The sequence below is a fragment of the Tursiops truncatus genome, chromosome 8 (genome assembly GCF_011762595.2).
Source record: "Tursiops truncatus isolate mTurTru1 chromosome 8, mTurTru1.mat.Y, whole genome shotgun sequence".
NCBI lineage: Eukaryota > Metazoa > Chordata > Mammalia > Artiodactyla > Delphinidae > Tursiops > Tursiops truncatus.
The window spans coordinates 26,099,010-26,111,463 of NC_047041.1; the positions used below are offsets into that span (position 1 = coordinate 26,099,010).

At 34.0% G+C, this 12,454-nt stretch overlaps 1 protein-coding gene across 3 annotated transcripts in view; it reads right to left on the bottom strand.

Moving 5' to 3' along the window:
* CWF19L2 (CWF19 like cell cycle control factor 2) overlaps nt 1–12,454 on the bottom strand; it is a 194,476-nt gene that overhangs the window by 18,360 nt on the left and 163,662 nt on the right. For all 3 annotated transcript variants that reach the window (XM_019948742.3, XM_019948743.3, XM_019948741.3), the window contains exons 15-16: nt 8,170–8,325; nt 6,137–6,217 (exon numbers count right to left, since the gene is read on the bottom strand). In XM_019948742.3, the coding sequence (XP_019804301.2) occupies nt 6,137–6,217; nt 8,170–8,325 (237 nt within the window). The remainder of the gene's footprint in view (nt 1–6,136; nt 6,218–8,169; nt 8,326–12,454) is intronic.

The window sequence follows — 12,454 nt, forward strand, 5'->3', positions numbered from 1 at the left end:
CACTTTGAAGTGATTCCACTTTTTTCTTGATGCGTGTACTTTGGTAAGAGGCTAGATCAGGGCTGGAGGAGTTGGAGCCACACAACTGAGCTGGTTCCACTCTTTCCCAAGTGTGTGCACCGACATGCACACAAGAAATGGCAGTCTCCACCCTGGGGCTGATTCCTCTCCCTCCCAAGTATGTTGCTCCCATCCTAATCAGAGGCAGGGCCAGGGTTCAACCAAGCCCTGTTCCCTCCAAGTGTGTGCACTCTTGTTGGCAATTGCAGCCTTGACCTTAGCAGGGAGCAACAGCAGAGCAGTAGGGGCTAGAGTAGGAGTCCAGTGCAAACCTGGGGGCACACTGGGGTGGTCTTGGCAAGCCAGCCAGAGCACCATGAAGATTTCAATCTGCTGCCTCCACCCTGGGACTGTGAGCAAGTCTGTGTGCAAGCTCCTCAAGAGCAGAGTTTCCATTTATTACAGCACTCAGGTAAGCCCCACTGGTTTTCTAACCCAGACAGGCTTATCTTCCTCTTGCTGGACCACAGGGATGGAATGCCTAATGTGTGGATTGAATGCGCCACTCCCCAAGGAAGATCCTGAACATGTGATTTTCTCTCCTCTCTAGGTCAACTCTCTAGGGGTGTCAGTCCCAATTAGATCGCTTCTCCTCCCCTCCTATCAAACTCTGTGTGGTTCTTTCTTTACAGTCTAGGTTTCAGAAGAGCTGTTCTGCTAGTCTTTAGGTCACCTTTAGTGAGACTTGCTTTATATGTAGTTGTAGTCTTGATGTGTTTGTGAGGGGAGGTGGGTTCAGCAACATGCTACTCCACCATTTTGATTCCACCCCTCCCCTAAAATATTTTCAACTGCCATTAAAATCATGTTCTAAAAGAATCAATGGCATTGGAAATTATGATATGAGAAGTGAAAAACTTAGGCACAAAAGATGTATGTACATTAGATACCTTTTTCTATAAGATCATGAATTAGACATTTGTGGGGGCGTTGTTTTGTTTTTTAATATATTGTCTGTCCCAATTCACCAGCAAGGGAAAAGAAAAAGACCACAGGCAAATTGTAAAATTATTTGTCTAGTTCTGTGAAAAATGCCATTGGTATTTTGATAGGGATTGCACTGAATCTATAGATTGCCTTGGGTGGTAGGGTCATTTTAACAAAATTGATTCTCCCAGTCCAAGAACACGGTATATCTTTCCATCTTTTTGTTTTATCTTCAATTTCTTGCATCAGTGCCTTATAGCTTTCAGAGTACAGCTCTTTTGCCATCTTAGTTAGATTTATTCCTAGGTATTTTATTCTTTTTGATGTGATGGTAAATGGGATTGTTTCCATAATTTCTCTTTCTGATAGTTCATCGTTAGTTTATAGAGATGCAACAGATTTCTGTACATTAATTTTGTATTCTGCAACTTTACTGAGTTCATTGATGAGATCTAGTAGTTTTCTGGTGGTGTGTTTAGGATTTTTCTATGTATAGTATCATGTCATCTGCAAACAGTGACAGTTTTACTTCTTCCTTTCCAATTTGAATTCTTTTAATTTCTTTTTCTTCTCTGACTGTTATGGCTTGGATTTCCAAAACTATGTTGAATAAAAGTGGTGACTTTGGACATTCTTGTCTTATTCCTGACCTTAGAGGAAATGCTTTCAGCTTTTCCCCATTGAGTATGATGTCAGCTGTGGGTTTGCCATATACAGCCATTATTATGTTGAGGTATGTTCCCTGTATGCCAGCTTTCTGGAGAGTTTTTATCATAAATGCATGTTGGATTTTATCAAAAGCTTTTTCTGCATCATATGGTTTTTATTCTTCATTTGTTAATGTGGTATGTACAGTGATTTGTGAATACTGAAAAATCCTTGCATCCCTGGGTTAAATCTCACGTGATCATGGTGAATGATCTTTTTAATGTATTGTTGGATTCATTTTGATAGTATTTGTTGAGAATTTTTGCATCTATGTTCATCAGTGATAATGACCTGTAAGTTTCTTTTTTGTGATATCTTTGGTTTTGGTATCAGGGTGATGTTGGCTTCATAGAATCAGTTTGGAAGCATTCCTTCCTCTGTAATTTTTTGGAATAGTTTCAGAAGGATAAATGGTAGAATTCACCTGTGAAGCCATCTGGTTCTAGACTTTTGTTTGTTGGGAATTTTTAAATTACTGACTCAATTTCATTACTGGTAATTGGTCTGTTCATCTTTTCTATTTTTTCTTAGTTCAGTCTTGGGAGATTGTACCTTTGAAACACTCTGAATAGCCAAAACAATCTTGAGAAAGAAAAACAAACCTGGAGGAATCATGCTCCCTGACTTCAGATTATACTACAAAGCTACAGTCATTAAAACAGTATGATACTGGCATAAAAACAGACATATAGATCAAAGGAACAGAATAGACAGCCCAGAAATAAACCCACATACTTAATGGTAAATTAATCTATGACAAAGGGGGCAAGAATATATAATGAAGAAAAGACAGTCTTTTCAATAAGTAGTGCTGGAAAAACTGGATAGCTACATGTAAAAGAATGAAATTAGAACATTCTCTAATACCATACAAAAATAAAACTCAAAATGGATTAAAACCTAAATTTAAGACTGGATACTATAAAACTCCTACAGGAAAATACATGCAGAACACTGACTGACATGAATCACAGGAATATTTTTTTGGATCAGTCTCCTAGAGTAAATGAAATAAAAGCAAAAATAAACAAATAGGACCTAAGTAAATTTAACAGCTTTTGAACAGCAAAGAAAATCATCAACAAAATGAAAAGACAAACTCCTAAATGAGAGAAAATTTTTGCAAATGATATGACCAATAAGGGATTAATATCCAACATATATAAACAGCTCATACAACTCAGTATCAAGAAACCAAAAAACCCAATTAAAAAAAAGACAGAAGAACTGAATAGATATTTTTCCAAAGAGGAAATGAAGATGGCCAACAGGCATATGAAAAGATGCTCAACATCGCTAATCATCAGGGAAATGCAAATCAAAACCTAAACCACAATGAAATGTCACCTCACACCTTCAGAGCAGCTATCATTAAAAAGAAAACAAATAACAAATGCTGGCAAGGATGTGAAGAAAAGGGAACCCTCCTACACTGTTGGTGGGAAAGTAAAATGGTGCAGCCACTGAGGAAAACAGTATGGAGGTTTCTCAGAAAACTACAAATAGAACTACCATATGACCCAGCAATTCCTCTCTTGAGTATATATATCAGAAAAAACCCCAAAACACTCATTTGAAAAGATATATGCACCCCAATGTTCATAGCAGCATTATTTACAATAGCCAAGATATGGAAGCAACCTAAGTGTCCATTAACAGATGAATGGATAAAGAAGATGTGGTGTATATATGTATATATGGAATACTACTCAGTCATAAAAAAGAACAATTTTTGCCATTTGCAGCAACATAGATGGACTTGGAAGGCATTATGCTAAGTGAAATAAGTCAGACAGAGAAAGAGAAAGACTATATGATATCACTTATATGTGGAATCTAAAGAATACAACAAACTAGTGAATAGAAGAAAAAAGAAGCAGACACACAGATACAAACTAGTGGTTACCAGTACCAATGGTGGGGGGCAATACAGGGGCGGGGAAGTTGGAGGTACAAACTACTGAGTGTAAGATAGGCTGAAGGATGTTTTGTACAACACGGGGAATATAGCCAATATTTTGTAATAACTGTAAATGGAAAGTAACCTTTAAAAATTGTATTACTTTTTTTTTAATTTTTAAAAAAGACAATAGACAATGGTTTTACTTTTGAATTAAAACTACCTCCAATAATACAATGAGATTTCAACCTTTGGCCTGGGATATAATAAATAAAATAGTGAATTCTATCAGTCACATGTATCAGGTCTGGCTTTCCAAAACAAAAAATGGGAGAGAAATATTCTAGTGACATCTGCTAGAGGAGGGGTCAGCAAAATTTTAAAAACTTAAAAAACAATTTTAAAAACCTATAATAAAATTGTAATTTAAATAAAATAATTTGGGCTTTGCAGATCATAAAATTTCTATTGCAACTCTCAACTCTATCCTTGTAGCATGAAAGCAGCCAAAAACAGTACCTCTGAAACTTAAAACCTTTGGCAGCAAAGGAAACCATAAACAAGATGAAAAGACGGCCCTCAGAATGCATGAAAATATTTGCAAATGAAGCAATTCACAAAGGATTAATCCCAAAATTTATAAGCAACTCATGCAGCTCAATATCAAAAAAACAAAAAACCCAATCCAAAAATGGGCAAAAGACCTAGACATTTCTCCAAAGAAGATATACAGATTGCCAACAAACACATGAAAGAATGCTCAACATCACTAATCATTAGAGAAATGCAAATCAAAACTAAAATGAGGTATCATCTCACACCAGTCAGAAAGGTCATCATCAAAAAATCTACAAACAATAAACGCTGGAGAGGGTGTGGAGAAAAGGGAACCCTCTTGCACTGTTGGTGGGAATGTAAATTGATACAGCCACTATGGAGAACAGTATGGTGCTTCCTTAAAAAACTACAAGTAGAACTACCATACGACCCAGCAATCCCACTACTGGGCATATACCCTGAGAGAGCCACAATTCAAAAAGAGTCATGTACCACAATGTTCATTGCAGCTCTATTTACAATAGTCAGGACATGGAAGCAACCTAAGTGTCATTGACCGATGAATGGATAAAGAAGATGTGGCACATATATACAATGGAATATTACTCAGCCACAAAAAGAAACGAAATTGAGTTATTTGTAGTGAGGTGGATGGACCTAGAGTCTGTCCTACAGAGTGAAATAAGTCAGAAAGAGAAAAACAAATACCATATGCTAACACATATGTATGGAATCTAAAAAAAAAAAAAAAAAAAAGGTTATGAAGAACCTAGCAGCAGCACAGGAATATAGTCATAGAGAATGGACTTGAGGACACGGGGGCGGGGTGGGGGAGGGTAAGCTGGGAAGAAGTGAGAGAGTGGCATGGACTTATATATACTACCAAATGTAAAATAGATAGCTAGTGGGAAGCAGCCACATAGCACAGGGAGATCAGCTCAGTGGTTTGTGACCACCTAGACGGGTGGGATAGGGAGGTTGGGAGGGAGACACAGAGGGAAGAGGTATGGGGATATATGTATATGTATAGCTGATTCACTTTGTTATAAAGCAGAAACTAACACACTATTGTAAAGCAATTATACTCCAATAAAGATGTTAAGAAAAAAAAAAGGGATTTAGCTGTATTACGATAAAACTTCATTTACACAAACAGGCAGCAGGTTGGATTTAGCACACAGAGTGCAGTTCCCAACTCCTGCACTAGAATATTAGCTACATAAAGCCTTTGTTTTGTTCCATTATGTATAAAAAGCATGTAGAACAGTGCCTGGTAAATAGCAGGCACTCAATAAACATTCATATAATACTCTTTGAAAAGAAAAAGGAATCCCCAGTTCTATTATATATCTATTCCATTTAATGTGTATTTCTAGAAAAGAGGGAGGTCATTACAGAAGTACTCAACCTAAGGGTAACTTGTATCTAAAATCTGATCTGCAAATCAAGATTAAACTATGAAGCATGGTTAGTAAAGTCTCTAAAAGAATAATGTACCCATCATCTAACTTAACTACTGTTTTAAAGGACCATAACAGTAAACCTTTGTATAAGTAAAAAAAAAAAAAAAAAAAAAAAAAAAAAAGAGAGAGAGTTCCATTGTTCAAAATAGAGCCTTTAGGAAAATGTTTTTCTCATTATAATTTCAGTAACAAGAAGGCATCTCTCTTCACTTGTCCCAGAGCCTGAGAATCCCATTAAGAGCAACTTTCATGGCAGAGTCTTATGGTTATCATAAACAATCATAGGGACTACAGTGGCAGAGCACCAAAAGATCAGGAATAAACATTCAAATAAGCAATTAAAGAAATAAGGATTTGCTAGACCAGGTAGGATGAAAATAATTTCTTCTTTATTTATGGAATTATATTTCCTTCACCTTTGATCACTCAGCCAAATGGTCTCTTTCTCAAATAAGATATGGAAATTACAAAGATCCTAAATAGTAGGGTTATTTCTTATATTAAAAAAAATAATACTTACAGACTTTCTGATATCTTTTGAAGAGAGATCAATTAATTTCTTGTTCATAGACCATTCTTCATCAGTTTCCATTATGGCTTTCTAAGAAACAGCCATTTGTCAATTAAAAAATAATGCACAAGTAAATACAAAGAGTTTAAAAGTAAAGTAATATGGTGAATTAATTATAAGGTTTAATATACATGTTAGGTTATTAGTTTGAATGACTTTAATTTCTGTTATTTAAAATTGGAATTTCTTGATTTCATACAAGTCTTATCTTTAGCCAAAATAATACTATTTTACTCATTCTTAACTCTTGTACTAACTTTAGCTCACCTTTACATGACAAAAACAATCCTTAGTAAGACCAAGCAACTTAATATTGAACGGAATTTGTGAACATAAAGTTCACAAATTCCTTACTCCATTCATAGACATCTACTCAAATAAATTCATTTTGTTTTATTGTTCTTCTTCCATATATAAGAACAGTAATTTATGTGCTTTCTGGCAACCAAATACTTGACCTATTTCTGGCCATAGAAAAAAGGAGTAAAAATGCATGGGAAAAAATACATAGACATGGAATTATAAGACTTTCTAAGCTAATCAATATGACTAGTATTTATGGTAAAGAAATATTTAATAGAAAGAAAAGCCATGGTGATAATTATAAAATAATCTCATTTTTATACATCATTACTAATGAAGTAAATTTTAAAGGTGAAATTAACATTCAAATAAGCATAGTTTAAATACATCAGGTATACTGCTGCTCCCTATTTAAAAGACATGGATTGCTTGTGTTGACATTATAATGTAGCACATTCAATATAAAATTGAAGCTAAATCAAATAAGTACATCTTTAATGATCATATAAAAGATACAATATAAAAGAAAAGTAGCATACCATTCTGCTAAGAGATGACATTTCTGTCACCCACCATAAGCAACAGTAGCTGCTCTATGTTGTGCCCTATGTACTTCAATACCTATAGTCACAATCTCCTAGGGCTCACTGAGGAAGTACAAGAGGAAAAAAAAAATTGAAGAAAAGCATAATAATCTCTTTCTCAATTGATTCTGTTTAATACAGGACTGACATGGGTTTGGGAATTATCTGGATTGTTTTCCTATACTTTACTAGCATGACTTCAAAGCAAATAATCAGATGGTTTTTAAAAATTTCTATAGGAAAAGTTGATTTTCACCACCTCATCAACCTTAACAGGTTTAATAATCCTTTTTTAAAATAATTCTTTTTATTGGGATTTACAGTCCATATTAATTAAAATTTACCATCCTATATTGTCTAAATGTTGCATTTGCAAGTTTCTATACCACCTCATAAAACATTATCTTCTTCTTTAATTGTACACGTTACTATTTCATATATGGTTCTACATTTACAAATTTATAAATTATAAATTTATAAATTACACTGCACTCAGGCCAGTATCAAACAAACGCTATTTAGTTAAACCTGCTTGAACATTATAATGACACAATTGCTTAAGAACTCTAATCATTTATTACAATGTCCAAAGATGTATGTCAAGGTTAGATTTTAGTTCCTTTTTCAAAGAGCATGATGAGGTATTAAATACTAAAACTTGCAGCAATAACTTGTCTCTGCAATTGTAATTTTTTTTTTTTTTTTAGCAATTGTAATTTGTACTGTTTGCATGTAACTATGTTTGGCCCTAAGGAATTTAAATTATAAATTTCTAGAGTCATGACTACAATTTTGACTTGAAAGTATTTCAAGGTAGAACTTGATTTTTCATTTGAGAAATGAAAAATTAAAATTATAAATTACCATTTGATAGTATATTCATACTGATAAGTAAGCATGCTTTTTAAAGGTCAAAATCCCAAATTTCTTCTACAGAAATTTATATAGCAGAATTTTTGTGCTTTACTTCATTTCTTTATATGATATAAAATTTCATAAGTACATAGGAGAAAAAATATCAGAATAAAGATAACTATTCATAAAACCATAATACAGCAAAAAATAAGTATGCCTGTAAAGACTATCCATAAATACCTTAAAATAGATGGGAGCCATATCACCCACTTCCTTTGGGAGAGGAATGCATTCATAAACCATATGATACTGTTTCTTCATGCTCATATTCGTTTCTAAAAAGATACAGTCCAATCCTTTATCTTCAAACATCTTTACCAATGATTTTCTAAACATCTGAAGAGAGGAAATGGCTAGGTAAATAACACACTGAGAGGAGATTCAAAATATGAGAACAATAAAAAGTATAATAAATTCTTTTAAAATTAAAAAAAATAGTAAACAATGTTTGAACTCTACAATGTTACCTTATAGTTACTTTACTTTCTAAATCTACCACATAATTTCACATAGTTAAGCAATGTGTTTTTTATAACTGAAACGCACTCTGCTCAGTATTATGTATATATTGGAAACAGTGCCAGTAAACTAAAATAAGAAAAGGAAGAGATAAAAATCAAATTTAGGTGGTAAAATATATAGAACTGACAGTAAAATCATAGGAAAACATCCAAAAACCAAAAAAGGTACTCTGAGCAGGTAGGCATCCTTAAATTCAGTAACAGACATGCAGAATTCACTTCCAATTGTTTTTCTATCCTCAAAGTAACTTCATTTGCTGGTTCCCTTCATATGTCTTCTGATCCTTCACTTGCAAATTTTCACTCAGCATAATTCCCTAGAGATTCAACCAGGTTGTTGTTGAGACCCTGCCTAGTTACTGCCATGTGGAGATAGAAGTTCAGGTTTTCCATTCAAGCCTCTGTTGACACCCAAAAATAAGAAAGCCTACAAATTACTGCTGGGTAGGGGTTGGGAGTTCTGGGTTCCGACCAGGTCTCCTCTGATCACTTATTATTGATCACTCATCACTATTCTATTTTCCACTCATTTTATAAAATAAGAACAAGTAGGAAAAAAAATCGAATAATTATAATTTGAGGTAAAGTAAAAAGGTACCTAGTAAGCAACAGATACAGGATTCGCTCTACATTTCTAACCACAGCTATATATATAAGCTCAGCATTTTTTAAAATAAAAAAATAGTAAACAATGTTTAAACTCTACAATGTTACCTTATAGTTACTTTACTTTCTAAATCTACCACATAATTTCACATAGTTAAGCAACATATTTTTTTTAACTGAAACTCACTCTGCTCAGTATTATGTATATATTGGAAACAGTTCCAGTAAACTAAAAGAAGAAAAGGAAGAGATAAAATCACATTTAGGTGGTAAAATTTAGGTTTAACTGTTGGATGACTGTTCTAGAGTCTATCTGGATAATAGCGAAGAAGACAGACTTAAGATGTCATGGATTATAAATGAAAACTCAAAAGTACTAAATTAGTGATACAAGAATAGTTCAATATTATACAATATATAAACATCATACTTATAGCCTCGAGGACACATACACACTTTTAAGTACTTCATATATATATACATATATATATATATATATATATATATATATATAATACTTTAATTTAAAAATATGAGTTTAATGGTATAATTTGAGGTTATCAACTCCATTAAAGCAGGATTTCCCCAAGTTCAATACAACAAATACAATATACATAGTTAAATAATATGCATTCTTTAAAATTTATATGAAAACTAAACAATGAAGAAAGTGTTTTAGTTCATTATCATAAGATACCAAAACTATTTTATGCTTCACAGAGATGTAGAGATCTCATGTTACAGGGGCGAAATAAAATTCCCGTATTACTAGTAGAAAACACTTCATCCTTCAGGTAATCACTATTTTCCACGTTTCTAAACTATGATTACTCACCTAATTGCAATTCCTCATTTAGTTAACACATCTGGACTTATATTCCTTACAATATATTTAAGTAATCTATACTAGAGTGTTACGATTCTTACACATTACAAACCACATTACAAAAAACTCAGATAAACACACGTAAAGGAATTTAAAATAAATATTAAAGTATTTTCATTAAACATACCAAAGCTATTTAGGGCTGATGATATAATATTAATACTATAATTTATTCAAATTTTCTAAATAGAACATGTCTAAAGATAGGATTATCCTAAGATAAATGTTATGCGATAGTACAGAACATACACATTTAATTCTACACCCTTCATGAAGTGTCCCCTCAAAAATGACATTAAGATAATTTTCAAAACAGCATAAAGCTATTAGAACAAAGAAAATATGCTAAAAATCAGATCACCCCATATTATCTGACTTAAACACTAGAAAGCTGGTTCACAGTTGGGTGATATAGGAGGAGGCAGTTTAGCAGGGATGGTAAAGAAGAAATCCATGCTACACTGCAGAATCCTCAAAAGGCTCAGGAATTGGCAGCACCAAGGAATTATGGAACTAGAGGTGAAGTTGTAATGAAAAACAATGGCACAGATGAAAGTCTTTTGAAAAAAAATAACTAACACACCGGATCCCCTCCTCCACACCAGCAGAACACTATAGGATAAACTTCTGGAGAAGGCAAACAACAAAGTTGCTGGGCTAGGAAAACCAGACACAGTTGAGAGTATACAGTCTGAAAATAGGGGCATCATAAAAAATGTTACTTAGTGTTCTTAAATGTTTGACATTCTGCCACACCAGCCTTCTTTCCCAACTCAGCTCCCAGAACACTGGAAAGCAGACATAGATGCTCTAGGCAAGAGACTGAAAGAGTGTTTTCTGGAGAGTCTGACTAGCCCCAAGAAAAAGACCCAATGGTACTAACACTGGAAGTTTTCCACTGAAATGGCCCCACAGTGAAGCCCACTGTAGATAAGCATCAACGACCCCACCACCATACCGCTAATTTGAGATATTTAAAAAATGGACCTACAGTATCTGACTATAACGTATGTTCAAGTTCATTTGTCAAACTGATAAGAATAAACTTAAAGGGGAACAAGTTTCACTATATATTTAGTAAAACTAAAAATTTAGATATTATCATTAGAAATCTGTGATTATTCCCACATGCTCTGCTGAATATCTTTGTATATTCTACTAAATACAAGGTCTAAAATTAAATTTAAATGTTACTAGAGGATGGTGATAAAAATTACTTGAAGGAAGTGGTCCCTGAATTTGCAAACATAATTTTTTGCTAAGTCAAGTCATTTTTAACATATATTCTCTAAAAGAGGTGAATGACCATAAGGGTATTAACCAGGGCATAATTAATTTGAGTTTTTGTACATATTTGAAAGTAAAAACAAAAATCAAAAAAAGTACATTTCTTTAAATAAGCTAGAATTCAGATATTTTCTTCATTCACTATCATAGAGTAATTTACACCTTCTAACAACTTCTTTCTATCACAAAAGAGAGCTATAATGCCATTATTTACATAAAACAATTTGGCTTCTCCCTCACTCAATTTTCTAAAATGCATCTGGCTTACAAAATCTGCTAAACCATAATGTAACCTATACTAGTATATACCACACCTTTGGGCAGAATTAATGAGTGATTTTATCTCTGCATTTCTCACAACACCTGCATGATCATACATTCATGCACTCAGTATCTACTGAACTGAATAAATTTCTTCTTTATCCAACTCGGTGTTTTTCATCAAGTAACTTAATTTCTTCTTTTTTTTTTTGGCGGTACGCGGGCCTCTCACTGCCGTGGCCTCTCCCGCCGCGGAGCACAGGCTCCGGACGCGCAGGCCCAGCGGCCATGGCTCACGGGCCCAGCTGCCGCACGGCACGTGGGATCCTCCCGGACCGGGACACGAACCCGCGCCCCCCGCATCGGCAGGCGGACTCCCAACCACTGCGCCACCAGGGAAGCCCAAGTAACTTAATTTCTTACAAAAACATATAACATACATACTAGATTCCTGTATAACTTAAAATCTTTTTGGCACTTTATTTTTGCTCTAAGTTAAATCAGTTTTGCATGTATACATTTTTAGAAAGCATTCCAGAAAAGTCCCCAAATAATTCTCAAAACCAAATCTGCTACACTTTCCACTTTAAATTATTTACTGCACTGGAATCCACTATTAGAAAAAGAAAAATTTTTTTCACATCAAATACACTTATCCACACTTTTACCCTTGCTGGGCCACAGACGCATTAAAACAGTTTGCCCTTTAACTTTCACAGCATAAACTAAAAGATTTCAGGGAGTTAAAAGACGGAATTTCATGAAATACAGTCAAAATATCTCCTCTCTTGGTATCTTTATCAGCATGATACAAAGACTAGTATTAGTCTCTTTAGAAGTCTTAAAATTTTCGTGTTTTCTAACTAGGGGTTCCTATAACCCCTATTCACCCTATTCACTTGTC